The following is a 23683-nucleotide window of genomic DNA, read 5'->3' as shown; positions in this document are numbered from 1 at the left end:
GGCCCAAAACTGAACACAAGAATCGAGGTGCGGCCTCACCAGTGCCCAGTACAGGGGTAAGATCCCTTCACTGTTCCTGCTGGCCACGCTATTGCTGATACAAGCCAGGATGCCATTGGCCTTCTTGGCCACCTGGGCACACTGCTGGCTCCTGTTCAGCCGGCTGTCAATCAACACCCCCAGGTCCCTCTCTGACTGGCAGCTCTCCAGCCACTCCTCCCCAAGCCTGTAGCACTGCTGGGGGTTGTTGTGGCCCAAGTGCAGCACCCGGCATTTGGCCTTGTTGAAACTCCTACAGTTGGCCTTAGCCCATCGCTCCAGCCTGTCCAGATCTCTCTGCAGAGCCTCCCTACCCTCGAGCAGATCAACACTCCCACCCAACTTGGTGTCATCTGCAAACTTACTGAGGGTGCACTCGATCCCCTCGTCTAGATCATCAATAAAGATGTTAAACAGGAGTGGCCCCAAAACCGAGCCCTGGGAGACACCACTCGTGACCGGCCGCCAACCAGATTTAACTCCGTTCACCACAACTCTTTGGGCCCGGCCAGCCAGACAGTTTTTCACCCAGCAAAGCGTGTGCCCATCCAAGCCACGAGCAGCCAGTTTCGCCAGGAGAATGCTGTGGGAAACGGTGTCAAAGGCCTTAGTAAAGTCAAGGTAGACAACATCCACAGCCTTTCCCTCATCCAATAAGCGGGTCGCCCTGTCGTAGAAGGAGATCAGGTTTGTCAAGCAGGACCTCCCTTTCATAAACCCATGCTGACTGGGCCTGATCATCTGGTTGTCCTGCACGTGTTGTATGATGGCACTCAGGATGAGCTGCTCCATCAGCTTCCCAGGCACCGAAGTCAAGTTGACAGGCCTGTAATTTCCCGGATCATCCTTCCGACCCTTCTTATAGATGGGCGTCACACTGGCCAATTTCCAATCTGTCGGGACCTCCCCGGTCAGCCAGGACTGCTGGTAAATGATGGAAAGCGGCTTGCCCAGCACCCCAGCCAGCTCCTTCAGCACCCTCGGGTGTATCCCATCCGGTCCCATAGACTGGTGTATGTCTATGTGATGCAGCAGGTCACTGACTATCTCCTCCTGGATTGTGGGGGGGTCGTTCTCCCAGTCTCTGTCTTCTGGCTGAGGAGGCTGGATTCCCTCAGCACAACTAGTCTTGTTATTAAAGACTGAGGCAAAGAAGGCATTAAGCACCTCAGCCTTTTCCTCATCAGTTGCTACCGTGTTTCCTCCTGCATCTAGCAGGGGATGGAGGCTCTCCCTGGTCTTTCTTTTGCTGTTGACATACTTATAGAAACATTTCTTGTTATCCTTGAGGGTTGAAGCCAGATTAATTTCTAGCTGGGCTTTAGACCTCCTGATTCCTGCCCTGCATAGCCTCACAGCATCTTTGAAATCACTGTGAGTGGTTAGTCCCTTCTTCCAAAGGCCGTAAACTCTCCTCTTCTCCCAGAGTTGCAGTCAAAGCTCCCTGTTCATCCACAGTGGCCTTCTCCCTTCTCTGACGCCGGCTTGTCTTACAGCACCTGGGGGTCACCTGCTCCTGTGTCATTAAGACTTCCTTCTTAAAGAGTGCCCAGCTTTCCTGGACCCCTATACCCTTCAGGATCATCTCCCAAGGGATCCTGTCAAGCAGCTGCCCAAACAAGTCAAAGTCAGCCCTTTGGAAGTGCAGGATGTCAGTTCTGCTGCCCCCTCTCCTGGCCTCCCTAAGAATAGAGAACTCTATTATTTCATGATCGCTGTGCCCTAGTCGGCCTCCAACTGCCACATCATCCACCAGTCCTTCTCTGTTCACAAAGAGGAGATCCAGCAGGGCACCTTCTCTGGTCGGTTCACTCACCAGCTGCGTCAGGAAGTTATCTCCCACACATTCCAGGAATCTTCGGGCCTGGTCTCGCTCTGCTGTGTTGTATTTCCAGCAGATGTCTGGGAAGTTAAAGTCTCCCACAAGAACAAGGGCAAGCAATCGTGAGATTTCTTCTAAGTGCCTATAGAATTTTGCCTATACAATTCCTACTTCTAATGTGAGAAACATTTTTTATTAAAAATATTCAAGTATGTGGGTGCCTTTTAGTACCTTTTTCTTGTATTTACATTCAGTTTTCAAGTTCCTATCAGCTAGATCATGTTTGTGCAGACATCTGGAAACATGCATGTCTCAGTCACAACCTCCACACCTAATGTGCATATCTGCATGTATGTAAGAGACAACAGTTATGAACTATCACTTGTGCATACAGATAATACTTACCCCTCTGTATTTTAAATATTTGACTCCATAAGTTATCAAACAACTTTATATTATCATAAGAATTTACTCAGACTGAGTACAGATTCACAAGTACACTACTGCAAAAGCATTTACATACTGCTACTCACCCTTCAGGCCTTCTCTCAATACTGTAAAGGCAAATGCAACAATCTGCTCTGAACAGTATTACAATGTCCCGGAAGACACTCAGTAGTAACGTGTCTGCTTGCACTTTGGTGATGTGTGCAAATGCATTGTCAAGATTAGACGTTCGCAGGTAGATTCTCAGCTACAAGGAAAGGGAGTAGGTTGAATACAGGTTCTGTTTACCAACAAACTAATAGTAATTCCATGTTCAATTGTTTCCTTTTTTGTGGAATGGCTGCCAAGGGTTTCTATCAAGGCACATTACTGGATTTTTGTTTCATTGAATGTTTTATCCATTGCATTATATTATTACATCCAAAGTGGTTCAAGAACAGGACAGACAAGTCTGAAGTACTGAACAACAAACATAAGGAAGAAGTTTTATCCATTAGTTTTAAAAAGCAAAGAGTAAGGGAAGCTCTTCTGCCCATCTAATTCAAAATCTAATGATCTTCTGCCCATCTAATTTAAAAGATGCCTAAAAACAGTCTTTGTGCTACCATGCAAAAATGTTCACAAAGTTTTCAGACAATGAGTAGATGCACAGTAGTCAGCAAAACAGTTTTTAACAGCAATAATTAACTTTTCTGGAAATAATTACTTAGATGTTAGTAAAGAATTTCTGAACATGACCAAAAGCCACCTATGTATCAAGCTTTTCATATTTATAATACTACTGTAGAACAGATCAAACATTCTAAACATGACTTATTTACTTTGAAGAAAAATACCTCACCTCTTCCTGATGATCATTTAAATTATAACATGCAAGAACAATGAAGTCATTCCACCATGCTAAGCCACCTGTTACCATCATATTTTGCTCCTGAAAAAAGAAAGCAAGTGACATATGTATAGTATGCATTTTTATATAAGTATGCACACACACACATGTACATTCTATGGGTAATTTCTGAAAGCCATACATGATGTCTATCATCTTTACTGATAATGGCAAGAGATTAAAAAAAACAAAGTACTAAAGAATAATGTGTGAAGGACAAACATCATCTTACAAAACACAGCTCCACAGTTCCTTATGCTACTGGCATCTCTCAACTCTCTCCAATTAGCTCTCTGCTTCTGAACAGAATTTACCAGCTTGGCATCCAAAGCCATGTCTCACACAAACTCTCAGATAAGACATATGGGAGTAAGTGTCTGACTATATGCACTCAGATTATCGTGCCAAAGCCACAAGACAAGAGTTTCAGTCATTTTATGAAAAACACATGCAAAACCAGCAATCCCAAGTGAGTTTACATTTTACTTGAAAACAGTATTTTTTAATTTTCTCCAAGAGTCACATTCCAACAAATTCAACCTCCCCAGTATATGCAAATAAAGTACCATAACCTCTCACCTGGGTAATGTTTCCAAACAGCTTCCATTTTTTGGTGAGTAAAGAATAATGTGCAAAACCAAACTTGCCAACAACAGCTACATTCTGTCCAAGCTTGTCAATAGCTGAAAACTGTTCAAAGAGAAAAAAACCACAATCTCAGGAGGCAACTTATTTAAATGATACATCCTATCCAAATACATCACTACAAGGCAATATAATGTCAGAGTCAAAACTTGTGAAGTGTCTTCATGTTTTCTACTTTACTGCCCAACACATATTCTTCTTTCTGTAATTTAAAACAATGATTTCATTTTCTAGAGCAACACTAAGGGACAGTTATAAAAACCCAATACTTTTAAAGAAGCAAGAACATATTCTTAAAATAACTCACCCTTATAGGCCAGTTGCTCTCTAGATACGTACTATGAATCTAAAAAAAAAAAAAAAAAAAAGAAAACCAAAACCACATAACTATACCAAGCACCATTAAAGTAGTGATTAATTATAATGTTTATAAAGAAGTTTTTGTACAATGACCATGTTTTTCCAAAACACTGGCTTAAACGTTTTAAATGCTGGGATTTCTTTTTTAAATACAATTAACTTACCCCACCCCCCCCCCACCCCCCTGCCCCAAAAGTTACTGAAGCCTAAATGTTAGTGTGTTTTTAATACAAGAAATATAGAAATGCATTAACAACATACAACAGCTAATACTATATTACAAATTAATAGTCAAAATTTGCTCTTCTACCGCCCTAGGTACTCCTCCTCCATCAGAACCTTTCATGGGAACATACAGGTTTTGATAAACACAGCATTCAGAAGGGACTTCAGTGCTGGGATGAAATTTCTAATCCCAACAGAAATACACACCAGCACATCCAAAAGCCTTGTTATGAGAGCACTTGACTGGGATACGTCAAATTAAATTGTGATCCTGGATTCTTCATGTCACATGGGAAGATACAAATCCAGGTTCAAACTCCAATCCTTAGTCTGATACAAGGCAGGTAAGTGCTCTCATTCCCCAGCCACTGGCTGTTCTCATGGGTATGTTGCTCCCCACAGTAATTGCAATTGTGTTAGTTTTACTCCTACACAGAATGAGGACTTCCTCCTCCTACACCAGTTTCAGAAGAGCTACCTGGCCAGCTAAAGTGGAAATTCAACAGTATCTAGAATCTGACATCGCTGCCTAGAGTCAAATGCTGTTTAATAATACTGGTTCATGTATTATGAGAAAAACAAAATCTTGAGGACCTTTTAAAAACCTTTACTTAAAAAATATCTACCAAAATATCTACCAATTCAAGCATGAAAGAACACGCACTTGAGTTACAGATTAAAAGCTATTTCATTTTTCCTGTGTATTACAGAGAAAATAGAATCTGTCCCATTACTAACCCGAAAATAATTTATCCTTCACAAGCTTGATATTGTGAAGTTTTAATTACATGCTTCAATAGATGCCATCTAAGACTGCTTGAAAATACAGCCAGAGTCCAAAGGCTGTATTCATCAGTTGAATATGCTTAAAGCAATTTGCATAAATAACAGAACAAATCCCTGAGAGATTTCTTGCATGTTGCACTTGTTCTCCCTTTCAAACCATAGGAAAGTAATTTAACTACTTCCTTAAGTCAAAAAGACATCTGGATTTTTTTTTTTCTGGCTAGGATCAAAACTTATAGCCACAAGGCTGAGATGGCTAATGTTGCTTTACCATTTGGCAGTAAGAAAAAGCTGTAGCAGGGAAAACCCAAGAGGCAATAGAAAAGCAATGATCTCATACTAGAGGAAAAGGGTATGAAAGAGAGTGATGAGATCAGCTGCAAATTCCAGTCCTATAAAACTCTTGCAAGCACAGAGCACATATGGGCAACCAGCAACAATTACCTGTACAACGTGCCAATGCCTGTGTCCTAGTAAAGTGCTTAAACCCTGAGAATCTAAACTGCCATCTGAAAATGGGCCTCTTTCCCTGGTAGGCTTATGTTCAGAGTGTGCTGAAGTATTATTTCTGGGACTCTGAGCCTGTGTTGCATCTCCACAGTTCAAATACAACCGATCTTCTCCTTGAAGGAGGACTTGTTCCTGGTTACTCTACATTAAAAACAAGACAACAAAAAAACCAAAAGCAATCTTGAACTCCATACACAGAAAACAAAGAAAAACACATGATCAATATATGAACATGTTCTGCATAAATAATATGAAAAACAAGCGTTAAGACAGTTCTCAATTTTTGTATCACTACCTACTAGTAGGTTTTATGTTACAATATTGCATAGCAGTATTTTCAAAGTACTATTTTACAGGCTTTATGATAAAAAAGGAAAACCAGTCTAATGGCTGCAAAACAGACCTAAAATCTGTTAAGAGAATAACTCAGAGGTCACCTGAAAACTGGATATATGCTCTAAAATAAGGATATATTTATCAGCAAAAGCTTACCATACAAGGGTTAACAGTGAGTGCACTCTTGATGAAATGAAACTGCAGAATACCAAACTGGCGAGCTTCATTACTTCCATCTCTTTCAGGCTTCATGTTTGAAGGAGAAATCCCATCAATAACCCACAGATGATACCCTTCTGATCCCCAGGTCTGAATGTAAAAGAATAACAATAATAAAAAACCACAACCAACCCTATATATCCTCAGAAACAAGAACTACAGAAACTTACTGTAACTGATCTTATGATTAGGCTGGTAAAAAACCACACAGTTTGATGTTCCAAAAAGTATCATCATAAGAATCGTAAGTAACTCATGCCAGTAAAATCCACAAGGAACAGTAAGAATATAACTTAAATTCTTTTATTTTTATGTAAAAAATGTTGTTTAAATGAAAAGTAACTATGTAAGACATCCCCATAAGTAATGAAAACTGTTTAGTTTGCAGCTTAAAGCAACTAACAAAAATCCACAAACAAAATCAGGTATGAAAAAATCCTGATCCCCAAAATTACACTGGTGGTGGTTCATTAAATTCAATGGTATCAGAATTTGAGTCTTTGGGGTTAAGAAGTACGTTATGCTGTCCTTGCAGATTTGTACACGCACTTGGGGTGCATGTTTAAAATTGTCAATCTTCATAGCAACTAGACTATACATAAATAAAATATTTTAGAAGTACTGTACAAAATAATAAACATAAAAGAGGCCTTGAAGACTGTGTCTGATATTTATCAACATCTACTGATTTGACAGACTAGCAGGATTTCATGTTAATTAGTTTGTATTACAACAACAGCGGTTAAGTTTCTCTTGAATTCATATTCTGAGTTAAGTTACTTCAACAGCCAAAGGTAAGCTGGTAATTTTAGAGAATTAAGTAAGTTTACGATTAGTGTTGTTCTGTGTCTCATTGTATTCTGAAATACAGTACAAGATTAAAAAAAATACATAGGAAAAACAAAAGTGTTCATTCTTAATATTAACAGCAGACAAGAAAAGGCATGCCATGCACACTTCATGATCAGGCATATACATGGGAAAAAAAAAATCATCAGCTGTTCCCTTTTCCCTCTTCCTTCAATACAACACTGATATTAGGAAGTGTAGTAAATAAAGTTAAAGAAAGCCAGTTTGATTTTCTGAAAATCTGTTTTACAAAGAATAATTTAAGAAAGTAACAGCTATCCTATAACAGTATTTTTACATTCGTATTTACCATAGAATTGATCTTCAGAGGATCCTTTTTGGCACCATCAGACTGATACCTTAAAAACAGAACAGAAGAAGTCTGAGTTTGGAAATAACTTCATCAAAATAAGAAATTATCTTCCTATCTTTGTACTGTCATATGGTTCTATATTGAACCTCACCTCAAACTATAAGGCCTATTTGATCCATGACACTGCATAAAAGGCAATGCAATTAGATGTCTAGCATAAACTGTTTGAATTGTGATTTCTGGATGCTAGCACATTTTCAGGCAATATATGCTGACACTGAGGGAATTTTAATATTTGCCTGCTAAAGCCTGCCTTTGGGATAATTTGCCTTTACAGCCAGAAAGACCCCTACAAAAAGTAAATAATACTTTTTCATGCATATTCAAAGGATCCCATCCTAAATATTATTCAGTGATTCCAATATCTAAGGAACTGTAATGCAAAAGGATTTTAAGAAGCTACTTCAGTTAATTAGTTTCTAATTAAATGCTTTTAATTAGAAAACTAAAAGTTTTAATAAAACATTTTACAATTTGATTAAAGATACTCACGCAAAATCACCTCCTAAAGTACAGATAAGCTGAGCACCAAAAACACTCCATAAGGACAAGCCTCCACATTCCCAGGTCACCATCACAACACAGCTATCAGGTGACCATCTGATTAGTTTAACAGGTCCTGTTTTATTCCAAATATCTGTTTAAAAACAGACAATAAAATACCACGTGAAAAACATCGTGTCCTTCAACTGCTTTCACCATTAGAAACAAAAGTATATGGAAATAAATATTTGATTTTTCAATTAACTTTGCTACATGCATCAAACTGACCATCTCAAAATGAATAAGCAGCAAAGGAAGAATTCATGTTATCTTTCAAATACATGTTTGGTTTCATAGGAAACTAAGAATACATCAAAACAGGCCAGAAATACACTGTGCTATGACACAACCATAAGACTGCAATTCTGGTAAAAGGATTTTTAGGACAAAAGAAGATTTTATACTTAGCCTTGAAACCTCTTCCTTCGGCACTCAGCAGAACTGTAAAACTGTTATTTACAGATTTGATTTTTTTGTTAAAACCTAACAGGCGCACACCTTTTCAGTTGAGGATGCAATTTACCCACTTTATATGTTCCTCACTCTCAAGTCTGCAATACTTCACTACCACATGAAAAGTTCCACTGAGCTTTTGCTCACTGCAGTTCAGGCATGTGCTGGATTACTCATTTTTTTTTCTGTACGCTACATGTCAGTTGTTTCAAGTTAATTCACACCTCTATTATATTCATTATCAGTTTTGACAATAATCTCTCATTCTCTCAGGTGACTAACGGAAAAGTAATCTCGTAACTACATGTGGGAACTACTAAGATCTGCAGCATTTAAGAATGAACAACCAGAAGCAGTACTGTCTGTACACTGCTCAGATTCAGATTTATTAAAAAAACCCAACAAACCCCAAAAAATCCCAACCAACCCTAGACCCTCATATATGAAACATAGCCAAAAGCAGTTAAAAGCAAGCAGCTAAAAGAACAAATGTGCAAGAGTAAATTACTATGAACATGCAAGAATAAATACTAATCCCATCAGTGAGAATGCAAACAACAAATAGTTGTTAACTAGCCAAGGATAAAAATATTCTTTACTACCATAAAAACAGCTGGAAAATTCTAGCAATAAAAGTAGCTCACCAGGATATTGTTTTGGTGTCAGTTCCAATTTATGAGAAAACTGCATGGCGCCAGTGGTGGTATCTATGGTATAAACCTGCACAGAACCACTGGAAGAGATTACACATGCTTTAGACTACAGATCATTTGGATTTCTCATCAGTTTCAAGAGCTTAATAAAAGATGCTTTTTTCTCACCAATACCAAACTTCTCTAGAACCAAAACATTGTGTCAAGTAACACCCAAAGAACTTTATGAAACAAATTTATAAGATACTTTCCAGAAGGCAGTGGAGGACCCAAAACACCAGCATAAAAATGACTAATGCACTATTTCATTCTCTGAAAATACATATGCGTACACAGTCCACATATTTATAGCTTCCAACTGCAAGACAACCCATTAGGAAAGTCAGTATTTACTCTGTGCTAGAGTTTCATCAGGAGTGTACTAACACACACCCAAATCAATAAATTTTAGTAACTACTCCTGTTTCAGAGGGAAACACCAGCACACTGCATTGTTACTACAACCTAGAATACTATTTCGTAAGACGACAGTTAAAGACTAAACTACCCAGATCTTTTGAAATGCTCTAAAAAACAAATAAAATACAATTAAAAAAAAAAAGCTGCACTGTAGACAAGCTAAATCAGTATTAATACAGAAGGAACTGTCTTGAAGGAGCAATAAGCAAACCACCACAACTAAAAGCACTTTTGCAATATTTCAGTTACTCAAACAGGCAACAGTTTTCCTTACCAAATAACACTTCACAGAGCATTTTCTCAGCTAGGTGCAAAGTGCTGATTCTTGTCCAATATTAATATAAGCAACTGCTTAAAACTGACTTCATAATCCTGCCTTGAGATTAACTGGGACAGTAGCACATTCCAATACTTGCTACTAGTCCAAACACCTTTTTATTTTTTTTCCAGAACTGAAGAGCAAGCATCAATTTCAACTGCAGTTCAAGAAGGCAAATATTTCTTTCCTCTTACCTTCTTGACAGAGCAGATTATACAATGTCTATGAAGACTGATCATTTTCATCTTTACACCTCTTGCAACACAAGTTGGTAAGAAGAAACTAGTACTTAAGCTTTATAAAGAAATCATTTCCCTCCCCATTGAACCAGCCTTACAAAACTTACTTGGCACATCCAAATGCCATTAGCCTGTATTTGTTATTTACTGCCACACAAGTTCCATCAATCACATCTTGTGCCCAAACACCATGGAGCTGCTGTAAAGAAATGAATTCACAGAATTCTTGGTTAAACAGTGCTTTTATTCATGACAGTCAGCTACTACCCACGTGTTACCCATATATGCCATATTACAGATCTGCCAGTTGATCTTCATCACCACAGGAAATTTCTATTGCAGATGTCAAGATTAACTGGCATAGCTCACATAAACAAAATCCAGTATATGTAAAACTGGTTTCACCGTTCTTAATAAAAGTTACAGAAAGATGCCAGTATGTAAGGAAACTGTTTATCAGAGCTCTGAATAACCAAAGCAATATCTGTAAGACAAGAATATCCCTGATACTGAATAAAAAAAAAAAAATCAGTAGATGGTACTAAGAATGAAGGCAAAACACAAAACAGGAAAATAGACTCCCATCTGCAACAGCTGAAATCGCAGATACTGTAAATGTGTGAAGGAGTTTGGGGCAGACTACACAAATCCTTCTGGGTTTTCTGTAATTGAAGATATCTAATGACAAAATGTAGTACAGTTTGTAGGCTGAACTACAGGTAAGAAAACACCTAACTTGGAAAAGATTCCTTTAAAACAAATTCTGAAGTCTGCTTGTCACTATGAGAAGAGTTAGACTTGATTACGACTAAAAGCTAGAAATAGAACCTATGATGCTTTGACATAGTAAAAACTACTTCTTATCACCCCACTTATAACTAGCAACAGGAAATCTGTCGCAGAGACAGTAAGAAGACCTCAAGACTATAATGACATTTTGAAGCAATAAACAAAAACTAAATCTACTATCATTTATGCTCTCCCATAGCCAGGTACTAGCTCTAGAACAATCTAGTTCATATTATGGTATGAAATATAGTCTTGTTCCTATGTTATCTCTTAAGCAGTTATTAAATTTTAAGTGTCTTTGCAGCTGAACAAAATTTAAAGTAGAAAGCTAACTGACATGCAGAGACCAAGGAAAACACATTTATTATGGAGTGCATGCTAGAAATACTAAAGGAAATATACCTCAGCAGTGAATCTACTTGACATTGGTGTAATGAAACCAACTCTGCCATCATTAAAAACAACAGCAAAACCATCAAGTGTGGCACAGTATTCCATATCTCTGATGTAAACATCTTCAAAGCCCAAAAGTGAACCTGCTGGGAAAATATCAGTAATTTAAAAATATGTGGACACAGACACATTGCAAGCTAACAGACTTTTCAGTTGTTTACTAATTACTTCACAGAAAAAAAAACTATTTTAAACAGGCTACTTCGTTCACATTTACAAAAGGCACATTTTTCTCACCTCTGCTTGAGAACAGAGATAATATTTTATATTAGATGGTATTTTGCCAATAGTTAACTACCATAAGCAATAAAAAACCCCCAAACCTACCTCGAGAAGACTGCAGGTCCACAGAAAATGGAACTGTACATAGGTTGATGGCCTTCCTTCCATTGGTCATACCATCCCAGTGAACGAGATGAAGAAATCCATCAGCAGTAGCCACAAGTAGGTCCTCTAATGTGGACTGCAAACTGACAAATGTATTGTCATTCTCTAAAAAACTGCATCTCAAATCATTGTCACAGAAAAAAAAAATCAATTAATGTGACAAGCACCATATTACTGCCTCTTGTATCAGCAGCTATGTTGACAAGTTACATCAAATAAGCTACAAAGTGCCTAAGTCTTCTATACAGTAGAGATACCAAGTTGACAAAATATGGTATATGTCTCTATTTTTCTCCAGGAATCAGAGTTCATGAACAGGTCTGTATTGTTAGTGTAACTGTTTAACTGGTACATGAACTGCTGAACATAATTTTAATACTTTTGACTAAACGTAAGACATTGCTGCCAACAATCAATTATTCATCTATCCTAGAAAATTAACAATATTGTCTAGGCTGTAAACAATTCACAACACTTTCTAACCCATGATCTGTGCTCATTGACAAAACAGAAATTAGATTTCTCCTAAATCCTTCCCCAAACACTTCCAAAATTCTGAAAACTATTGTTAATCGATTTTCATGCAGATAACAACCTGTGGCTTCCCAGGAAGGTTTTTTCCAGTATATATGCATTTCTTCTAACATACATCTTCTCCTATGTGGCCTCTTCCCAAATTGCACTTTGTTACTTTTCCAACCCACCCCAATGCTATACAGTTTCACCAACTTTTCACACACACTTATTTAGCATGTTCAAAGCTTATTTATAGGGAAAGCAATAATCACAATAAAAGATAAACAAGAAGTTTTTCCAGGACAAATAGGGACTGTTTGAGGGCAGCTGAAGAAATGTTGAAATGCTACGTACAGTTTTGCTCTTATATACTTATGTCTCCATGAAATCTCTAATCTATACTTTGAGCTCAAGGACAAACACATTTATAGTAACATAATGTAATACTGAATGTGCTATATACGCCTATATGCCAAAAATAGCAGTATAGCCAAGCACAGAAAGAAAGAATTCTTAAAGAGAAACTTAGTTTTTCACCTCCCTAGACTTACTATTATCAACTATTAGTCCTTACTGTTAATAAGTCTAACAACTTACTAGAATTTTTTTTTCCCATCCAGTTTGCCCTTCACTTTTTAACAAGTAACACTATATGCAGAAGAATTCTTAAGACATGATTACTGAGCATACCTTGTGATAGAGGCTTGCAAGTCCAGCACTTTCTTCACTTCTAGATTTAATGAAGGAGCACACTGTTCTTCCTTATAATGTAGGGTTCCCTTCAGATGTGGGCTTCCTCTAAAATAAAAGAGAAATACTACAAATGAAACAAGATGTCACTCAAAAGAGGTATGAGTTACTGACTTAGATTCCTGTGGGCTTTTTTCCCCCCTACATGTATACACACCAGACACTCATGTGCAACGTGTCACAAGCAGCACTTAATATGTAGGACATAATTTTATTGCAAAAAGTGCCTATAAAGAGTGTATAAGCAAAGTAAGACAATGAACCAAAAATGAACATTACAGTATCTGCATACCTGGTCTTAATAATCCTAAAATAAGTTACATATATTAATGGAGATTCTGATTCAATAAAATGGTATTCAACTGTTTCCATTAGTTAAATGTTTAATTTTTAAGTATCTCTGATTCATTCTTTGCCAAGACGCAGTACAGATATTATAGACTGTAAAGTCTTCATGTTTTTTCAGTTCCTTTTGCTAGATCAATGTTTATACTATAAATTCATAACCCAACAGGTCAACATTTATTACAGTAATTCATAAGAACATATTTCCCTACAGCAAATTAACAATAAACCTAACACCTACTAAGAATAGAGATGACTGAGCACTGATTCCCTTCCTTTAAACAGACCAAAACAAAGTATCAACTTCTAGATGTAGAAAGCTTCCACTTTTTATTTTCCTCATTTTAAATTTCACATTTCATTCTCTAATGAAGTGCAGTTATTTTAAAAACCAATACAGCATCACTGAAGTATTCCTTATTTGTCTAGGTTATCAGATGTGCCATAAGTTTCACTGACTTCTTTTTTTTAATGAAAACTGACCTACATTCATAAGCACTGCAACATGTTGTCCAGCTCATCCATGTCATAAGCATTATGCTAGTAAACAAAGCAAACTGTGCCTGAAACAGGCATTGCAGACAAATTAAGAGTTTAGTGTAACTTCATTAGTCAAAAATAGTAGATAGATACACAGATTTGTGTGATTTTTTTACCTGGATTTTAACTGAAAAAATTCTTCTTTCATTTTACACGAGGCAATACAACTGCCTAAGACCTGCCAGAGACCAAGGCAGCTGCAGTTTTAGATAAATTTGACACCCTGAGGATAACCAAGTCAGGAAAGAGATTGAGGTATCTCAGTTGATATCAAGTGCCTTAACCTCATTACCATTTTATAGCGAAACACAAAATTCATATCTGTTATTCTTTAATGGATCCTTTCCTTATGCAGTAAGGACACAGATATGCTACCTAAGGTAAGGCCAAGGCAATCTCTAACATTCTGGAATTAGCCCACAGAAGTAGTAGTATCTTTCCAGAACAAAACCATGGTGACCGGTTTTTAGAATTATAGCGAAAAATGGGAAAAAATACTGTAAGGTTAATCAATCTACCACCCACAGATGGTAACTTGGATATTAATTATAAAATACAGCTGTCTTGGGAAAGAATAGCCCTCCATGTAAGCTAGCTATCATGAACCGACAGGAGGCCTGAAATAAAACAAAATTTTAAAAAAAGGTGACTGGTTAATACTAGCATTGTGGCATTTTTGTGGATTTTTTAAAATGGTAAATGAGATGGCATTTCTTGACGTTCATGAAGCCGAATACACTTAATTTAGCTTGGTATCTTTTAGAGTCAGCGATTTCAGAAATAAAAAAAAATCTCATACAGGATTAATTCCTTCAAATCTCTATGTCATTATCTACAATGCACTATCCTGGGTGTTGGAGAAACACTTAGAAAACCTCACGTATTTGGAGACATGCCTGTCAACCCATGCGGACATACAGGTCCAACAGTATATTCCCAAGACAAAACTACTCTGGGTTATCAAGAATCAGTGGTACAACTGAACCTTGTAAGCAAATGACTAAAATTGAGAGAAAAGGGTTGTGTAATGCATAAATGTTACTGTTATGTACATATAACACACCACAAACATACCTGTTTTAACTGACTAAGGTACATAACCAAGTATAAACACAGTGTTTCTGCGCAGGACAAAGTCAGAATGGGAACAGTATGATTTAAAAGACATCTTTCGCTGGAAGAGAAATTTCAAGTCTCCATGTGGGCAGGCTTCTTTAAACACGTTTGATAAAAATAGTTTGCAAGAATATTTGAATATTTTCAGTTTCATGAGCTAGTTTCAGCAAATTTGTTACCATCTGCAGAGTATATCTTTTTCCACTGAGGAACTATCATCGCGACTGAAACTCCAAAATGTCAGTACTTTAATTCATTGCCTGTGATTATGTCAAATTCATTGATTCAAAAAGAAACCCTTACTATGGATGCAAAGGGGACGCAATCAAAAGTACACTGCATTCCTATAGTCCACACCTGCATGAGTCAGCCTTACTAGTTAAGTTACTTTGACCTTTAGACGAAGAACATGCAGTGCTGACAGCAGGAAAGAATGTCTGGTCTAGGTTGCCACATCAGCATCTGCTGCCCTGGCAGCCAAACTTTAAGTAACTCACTTTTGCACAAGAATTGAGAGGAATGGGCACATTCCAATGACCAACCACCTGCATGTCAAAATGTAATTACTTCACTTCTATTCGCACAGCATCTGTTAATGTAACTAAACCTGTAAATAAAATCTCTTAACACTCAGGATTGAGAAAAATCTCCCACTACACCCGCAATTCAGGAAAACCTCAAATACAGAAAGATTAGGAATGCCATTTTAAACATAATACAAGGTTTATGGGCAAGTTTCAGATCCTGAATCAATGTGTATTTTTTGAAATCACCAGGTTCCCTATTTAGCACGATATCAGTGATACCCTTGTTCACAGAATCACAGAATCATCCAGGTTGGAAAAGACCTTAAAGATCATCTAGTCCAACCATTAACCTAACACTGACAGTTCCCAGCTACACCATATCCCTCAATGCCATGTCAACCCGACTCTTAAACACCTCCAGGGATGGGGATTCCACCACTGCCCTGGGCAGACCATTCCAATGCCTAACAACCCCTTCTGGAAAGAAATACTTCCTAATATCCAGTCTAAACCTTTCCTGGTGCAACTTAAGGCCATTCCCTCTTGTCCTATCGCTTGTTACTTGGTTAAAGAGACTCATCCGGAGCTCTCTGCAACCTCCTTTCAGGGAGTTGTAGAGGGTGATGAGGTCTCCCCTCAGCCTCCTCTTCTCCAGACTAAACAACCCCAGTTTCCTCAGCCGCTCCTCGTACGACATGTGCTCCAGACCCTTCACCAGCTTTGTTGCCCTTCTCTGGACACGCTCGAGTAATTCAATGTCCTTTTTGTAGTGAGGGGCCCAAAACTGAACACAAGAATCGGCCTCACCAGTGCCCAGTACAGGGGTAAGATCACTTCCCTGTCCCTGCTGGCCACGCTATTGCTGATACAAGCCAGGATGCCATTGGCCTTCTTGGCCACCTGGGCACACTGCTGGCTCCTGTTCAGCCGGCTGTCAATCAACACCCCCAGGTCTCTCTCTGACTGGCAGCTCTCCAGACACTCCTCCCCAAGCCTGTAGCACTGTTGGGGGTTGTTGTGGCCCAAGTGCAGCACCCGGCATTTGGCCTTGTTGAAACTCCTACAGTTAGCCTTAGCCCATTGCTCCAGCCTGTCCAGGTCTCTCTGCAGAGCCTCCCTACCCTCGAGCAGATCAACACTCCCACCCAACTTGGTGTCATCTGCAAACTTACTGAGGGTGCACTCGATCCCCTCGTCCAGATCATCAATAAAGATGTTAAACAGGAGTGGCCCCAAAACTGAGCCCTGGGGGACACCACTCATGACCGGCCACCAACTGGATTTAACTCCGTTCACCACAACTCTTTGGGCCCGGCCAGCCAGACAGTTTTTTACCCAGCAAAGCGTGTGCCCATCTAAGCCACGAGCAGCCAGTTTCGCCAGGAGAATGCTGTGGGAAACGGTGTCAAAGGCCTTAGTAAAGTCAAGGTAGACAACATCCACAGCCTTTCCCTCATCCAATAAGCGGGTTGCCCTGTCGTAGAAGGAGATCAGGTTTGTCAAGCAGGACCTGCCTTTCATAAACCCATGCTGACTGGGCCTGATCATCTGGTTGTCCCACATGTGTTGTGTGATGGTACTCAGGATGAGCTGCTCCATCAGCTTCCCAGGCACCGAAGTCAAGCTGACAGGCCTGTAATTTCCCCGATCATGCTTCCGACCCTTCTTATAGATGGGCGTCACACTGGCCAATTTCCAATCCGTCGGGACCTCCCCGGTCAGCCAGGACTGCTGGTAAATGATGGAAAGCGGCTTGCCCAGCACCCCAGCCAGCTCCTTCAGCACCCTCGGGTGTATTCCATCCGGTCCCATAGACTGGTGTATGTCTATGTGATGCAGTAGGTCACTGACTATCTCCTCCTGGAATGCAGGGGAGTCATTCTCCCAGTCTCTGTCCTCTGGCTGAGAAGGCTGGATTCCCTCTGTACAACCAGTCTTGTTATTAAAGAATGAGGCAAAGAAGGCATTAAGCACCTCAGCCTTTTCCTCATCACTTGTAACCCTGTTTCCTCTATAGACATATATATACAGAGCACTATATGGTGTAACAAAATGTATTCCAGATGTCGAAAGCCTACATAACTGTATCTCATGAATCACCTTTTAAACATGGGTAAAGAGGAATGATACATACAAGTCTACCTTAAGAGCTTGCCCTCTTTCTCCAAACTCCAATTCTCCCAGCTTTCCCCACTTTAAACTTCTCCTGCTGTTCAGTTCTAGCCTGACTTCTCCATAATGAAAGATGAGCCTATAAATAAGTGAATTGCTAAAATTCTTAGTATGAAGTCACAATTTTTTGTATACATTTGATCTTCTTACAGGGGAAGCACTGGCTCTGGAACTTCTGCACTTTGTTTCTGTTAGAAGAAAAAACTGTAACCTCAAACTATGATGCAAGATGCAACCATGAGAAAATGGAGAACTGTCACCACACCACTTCCCTGCCAAAAAAAAAAACAAAAACCCACCTAAAACAAAACAACAAACCTTAAGCAGCCTAAATTCAAGAAAGAGGCAGCAAAAGCACAGTCAGGCAGGCTCCCCTGAACTGGGAGGAAGAATTTCCTTGGAGTTTGTTATCTGGGGTGGGGGTAGGTTCAGCGAGGAAACAGTACACCAGCCAGCTTCTAGCAGCACAGTACTGCACTTATGTCCTCCACTACATGCACAACAGTTAAGTGATACAGCACAATCCACAGACAAAACTCACTCAGAAATATCACTACCAGACTTAGTCAGTGCTAGCAGAAACAACTAAGAAATATTCAGAAGTTAATTACAGCAGAATCCAAAAGGATGTACTTAACTTGTTTATAATTTGCAATTAAGGTACATCATCTTTTTTAGTCTGTTCTACGTATTTCAAAATAATTTTCAGTTTTTCAAAATACGTTCACTGTTTACTGCTTATTACTGGAAAATACTATTCCAGAGGTAGAAATAGCATTAGATCAGGATTTAAGTTTCCACCTTACTATCTGGAGTAATCATAGTAGTATAGGTAGCTGTTATGGCCAGATAATAGTTTAGAAAAGTTCAGAGATGCTCTCACAGTCAACTAATATTATACTAAAAAAAAAAAAAAAAGAGTCAGATATCACATTAATTAAAAGACCAAACAAACAAGTCAGTAGCATCCATTCCCACTAGTCAAATCACAGCTGCTTGGGAACGAATAGAGACATTTTACTGTAAAAAATATTAAAGACTCCAGACATGTTCATCAGTAAATATCTTCAGAACAGGTAACTGAAACAAACAAGGTTAAATGTTTTTATACTACTTTGGGGCTATGATATTCTTGCTGCTAAAATAATTTCTTCAGTAGTTAGTTTTGGAAAAGAAAAAAGAAAAAAATCCCAACATCTTGATGTTTCAACTATTAAGAGCATTATACATGTGAGAAAAACAGGGCAAACATTGTTTCTAAATGAATTTACACCACCAAGAACTCCTGAGTTGCTGTCCTTGATGGCACAAAAGTAAAAAGCTGACAACAATTAATATTGTTGCATTAGCACAATTACACAGCGTTTATTAACTGTTTTAAAACCGTTCATGTGAAGACTTCAGTTAGTGAGTTGTCTGTACACCTGAGGACTTTTTTTTTATACCTGATTCAAACAGTCTGCATCATCACCTCTAAACGTGTGATTCTTCACTAACAATTCACTGCCCACCACGTATTTTTAGGAATGGTTCTTAAAGAAGTAAAACAAGTTAAACGGTGAGCTTTGATTTTCATAGGACTAGTGTCTTCTCAACCCTAAATCCGCATCTCTCCACCATACAGTGCAGGCAGCCACCAGATGAAGATGAAATATGTCTGGCTGGATCCAGAGCTACATGCACACAGATTGTCAAGAGCTGGACAAACAAAAATTTAAAGAAACTCTACAGAAACAACTATAAAGAATGAATAAGGGTTTAGAAAAGTAATTCTTAGTACAACCTTTGCTACCAAACTGAGTAATAACAGGTTTCTGTGGTTTGAGAAGAGAAATAACTAGCTAGCATATTAATCAACTATTCATGTAAAAAAGCTAAATGGTTTACCGAATTATTCCAGTTGCAAAGATTTCTTGACATCATTTTAAACCTCCTGAACCACATCATGGGCTAGCAAGTGCCATAGTGGTTAATAAAAATTCTACAACTAATCTAGTTTTTAAAATAAATTTTCCAACCAATGCCAGAAACAACTTACAGGGAAAACCACACAATTCAGTGCAAGCTTAATTCTGAACAAAAATTATTTAGAAGTTAATTAACTGTACACCTCATCAGTTACCCTTGCAGAGTTTAAAGTTCAAATCCTTTGTACACATTAATTGCTGAATCAGGAAAAAAATTCCCTCTGATGAGGTAATTTATGGCACCTATAAAACATCTTGCTATAGAAAAGGAAAAAGCTTTGAAAAGCACCAGACAGAGTAGGACATGAACACAGTAAGCAGACATACAAGCAACAATACAGCATTGTAAACCAGAATATAAACACTGGCTTGTTCGTGTGCCCATACTGGTTAGAAAACAATTTTTAAAGCACTTAAAAATCTACAGCATTGAGGTCTCATTGTAAATTTACACAACATTCATATCACTTCCCCCCACCCCCAAATGCAGGCTCCACTTGAGGATCAAGAAATCTGAGGCAAAAGAATTTCCAATTACCACATTTAGTTTATTAGCCATGTAAAGTTAAAAAACTTTTTTCTTTTTTTTGAAAGGCAAAATGTCCTCAGCATTAAGTCACTACATACTGTCTCTTCAAGTGAAAAATCTTACGCCATTCTCCTTGCCAAAACTCTAAACAGAAATAACTATCAGTTCAGTACAGGGAATCCTCTCCTGTGATGGTTGTTACCTGTCTCTTCACTGTGAAACAAAGGAATATCTGCAAAAAATCCTTTGGAAACTCCTCAAAAAAATATTACCATACCTTGCCATAGCTTACAAAGCCACAAATTTGCTTGTATGCACTGTCACTATTCTTAAGTGTATCACAAGTGGAGATTAATTTTATTTTACCACTCTATTATCTTACTACACATGTTTTCTTCATGTTTTATCTCATAATGATTTCAATAATATGGTGATAAAATTAGACTGAACTAATTGAAGCAGGACTTTGTACTTGTGCTCACTGCAGAAAAGTATCCCAGAATGTGGGCTGATAGCCAATACTGATTCTCTTCCAAGTCTGCTCTGAGCTAGAGCAAAGTCTCTTAAGTGCTGGAATGAAGCTGCAGACTATTCTGGCTCAATTTAAAAAACAAAAACACCCACACAATTATTGCATTTTTCCTGTTTTTAGTCTAACAAATTAAGCAGGACACTTTAGGTTTTCATTGAGCGTGAATGTCTGTTCACTCCAAGAACAGACTAGCAATTCCTAGCCAACTATCAACAGAGCCAGAAGTACTTCCTTCCATAGAACAGCTGCAATCTGTAACATTCCTATAATATTACAGTTTGACAAAAAACTGTCGACTCCAGCAAAAACTTAAAAAGCTTCCTTCTTTTATATATAAATACTAGAATTCATAACAGAATGCTGCTTTTATGATATGAGCACTTGTTTTATCACATTAATCTAATAATACATTTTACATAAAATGTTCATAATGCTGAACAGGTCAGTTCCTTAACCCCTACCATATCTACATAAGTATCTTTTAAACTGATTAAGCCTCTAAAGGCATCTTAAAGTATGTAATATATTCTCCTTTTTGTAAGAGGTATGCCCTCAGTTATTGATAGAACAAACCTGAAAGGTTTTGTGATCTCCAGTTGCAGATGTTGACAATCTTGAATTCCAGCACTTCCATTAAAACACACTGAATTTCAGAATATAAAGACCATTAAAACAGGCTCATATGAAAAGAAAGAAGTCATGCCAAATGGGCATTTTTAAACAGGAAATCAATTTTTCTAGACTCTGACCCTGTCTGGTTTGTAACCAAACAATAGCAGGGAGTGGGGGGAGTTCACTCCACCTTACTTTCCAAAATCTGGTTATTTCACATTACTAAAAGATAAGGGGAAGCTGAGACTCTTGCATTCAAACATGATGAGAGTTTAGCCTCAACTCACACTTTAGCTCTTCTATTAAACCTGTGTTGATTAGATTGGAAGAGAGACACTTGACCCTACAAGAAAAAAAAAAAAAAACAAAAAAACCCAAACTGTGATTCTATATACTGCCATGGTATTGAGTTATAAACAGCAAAAGTGTTTCTGTCACTTCCCATGCAGTTTGGTTTTGGTTTGGTTTGTGTTGGTTTTTTTTGGTTTACCTTGAGGCATTTTGTTCACCCTGTACCAGCAAAAAACTTTTGCAAGTGTAATTACAGTTTACACAGCAACTGTATGCTACAATAGTTCTGTTAACTGATCAAATGCAGGCAAGCTCTTATGGATCATCTTACTCAACAGCTATATATAGTAACAACTCTGTGCAGTAACAACTATAAATTGGAAGGACTGTATTTTTTCTCCATAAACATCCCTCTCCCATATGGACAACCAAGAAGTGATTTTTATTCTCAGCAACTTTTTTTGGTCCTTTTCTTCAAATCAAGGGTAAACCATTATCAAGCAAATTTTAAAGCAGTTATTTAAAAAATACCAATACCACATAAAACTGTAACCTTACGGCAGCTACCAGTGTCACAATCTAGAAGATCGCAAAAATAACTAAAGCCAAGAAAGTGGCTGTCTATCATATACCTTATCACCCGCTTTTCTGGTGTTCTTTTTATACTTATGATGAAATATACACATTTCACTCAAATGAGAGCTAAGCTGACAGGAGAATTTAAACACAATCTTTCTTAATGTTTTCATTTGTATGGGATCAAACCTAGTCACAAGTTCAAGTTCAGGATATTGACTAAACTAGAAAATCTTGCACAAGGATTTTGGCACAGGTGGGACATTACTGGTGTGTACTCCCAGTGCACAACCACCTCATTATGTTGACCTGCACTGCTTAAGAATTCTGTTCACGCTGAAGTTGCATTAAGAGAGTTTTGCTTTATTTTTGTAGTCACTATACAGAAATTTTATGTTTGTCAGAACTGGCCATTACTATTTAAAGAAAGGAAACTAGAGAACAGGCTTCATTCTGCTTACAAGAAGTTAGATATGGACAGTTCATCAACATCAAGAATTATTAATAATTTTTAAAACTAGAATAAGACTGAACTTTTAGGATCACTGACAGAAGTGTGCTCACTAGCTTAAAAAACCAAAACAAACCCACAACTGATGATATTCTACAACCCTCATCTCTTAACTTTCTGTTATGTTGTGGAGGTGTCCAAAGAGAAGAATGGTAGACAATAAAACCTACATTTGAACCTGCTGCATATCCATTTCACCAGCTGTCCTAGCACAACACTAATGCAAAGACAGCCTTACATCTTTATTCTCTCTCCAAAATCACCACCCTACTACTCAGTTTGTCCGAGATAGGTACATAATCACATAAAACAGATCTGGACAAGTCATAATTAATACCCACATGAGAGTTCAAATGTTGCAAGCAATTGCTTTACAATGAAATATCATACGAGAACTATCAGAAGAGTATCACTAAGCAGTCACTCCATGTTTTTGAACTTCCCAGTGCTGCTACTTCAAGGTCACCATCTCCTAATGCCAGATTTTTATTATATGCCAACTTGCAAGCTAAGCTACCGGAATCCAGGGAAGGGAACAAGGAGGAGCAAAGAAGGGAGACAGGCAGGTTTAGTTTCCCCATCGGGTCAGCAACCTGACTTTACTTAAGGCACAGCTGCGCAATCACTGCTGCCAACATAGAGGAAGGAGCCAAGAACACACTGCTACAGTGGGAGAAAACAGTAAGATGACCCCATTCGAGCACAAGGCAAGTCATATATGAGGCCTTTCACTGATTTTTAATGGCTTCCGAATTAACAAAATTAATCTGGTATCGTTCAGTCCAGGAGAAATTAAATCCAAGCATTTCAGTGAAGTAACATCTTTGCAAAATGAACATATGCCAGAATAAAGTTTCAATTCTGGGCTTTTGGTTTAGTTGGCCTGTTTGTTAATTTCAGGTTG

At 38.2% G+C, this 23683-nt stretch overlaps 1 protein-coding gene across 5 annotated transcripts in view; it reads right to left on the bottom strand.

Annotated features, from left to right (window-relative positions):
* Positions 1-23683, bottom strand: part of RIC1 (RIC1 homolog, RAB6A GEF complex partner 1) — a 56505-nt gene that overhangs the window by 12719 nt on the left and 20103 nt on the right. For 3 of the 5 annotated variants that reach the window (XM_074813428.1, XM_074813431.1, XM_074813432.1), the window contains 13 exons: positions 13002-13109; positions 11736-11878; positions 11358-11494; positions 10274-10365; positions 9141-9229; positions 7993-8137; positions 7438-7486; positions 6216-6368; positions 5658-5864; positions 4150-4188; positions 3777-3887; positions 3150-3239; positions 2395-2555 (listed from right to left, as the gene is read on the bottom strand). In XM_074813428.1, the coding sequence (XP_074669529.1) occupies positions 2395-2555; positions 3150-3239; positions 3777-3887; positions 4150-4188; positions 5658-5864; positions 6216-6368; positions 7438-7486; positions 7993-8137; positions 9141-9229; positions 10274-10365; positions 11358-11494; positions 11736-11878; positions 13002-13109 (1524 nt within the window). The remainder of the gene's footprint in view (positions 1-2394; positions 2556-3149; positions 3240-3776; positions 3888-4149; positions 4189-5657; positions 5865-6215; positions 6369-7437; positions 7487-7992; positions 8138-9140; positions 9230-10273; positions 10366-11357; positions 11495-11735; positions 11879-13001; positions 13110-23683) is intronic. The other 2 variants (XM_074813430.1, XM_074813429.1) reach the window with 2 other exon arrangements.

This window comes from Strix aluco, chromosome Z (assembly GCF_031877795.1).
Source record: "Strix aluco isolate bStrAlu1 chromosome Z, bStrAlu1.hap1, whole genome shotgun sequence".
NCBI classification, from domain to species: Eukaryota; Metazoa; Chordata; class Aves; order Strigiformes; family Strigidae; genus Strix; species Strix aluco.
Note: the sequence above shows the minus strand (reverse complement) of the source record. Positions and strands in the feature narration are given on the sequence as shown.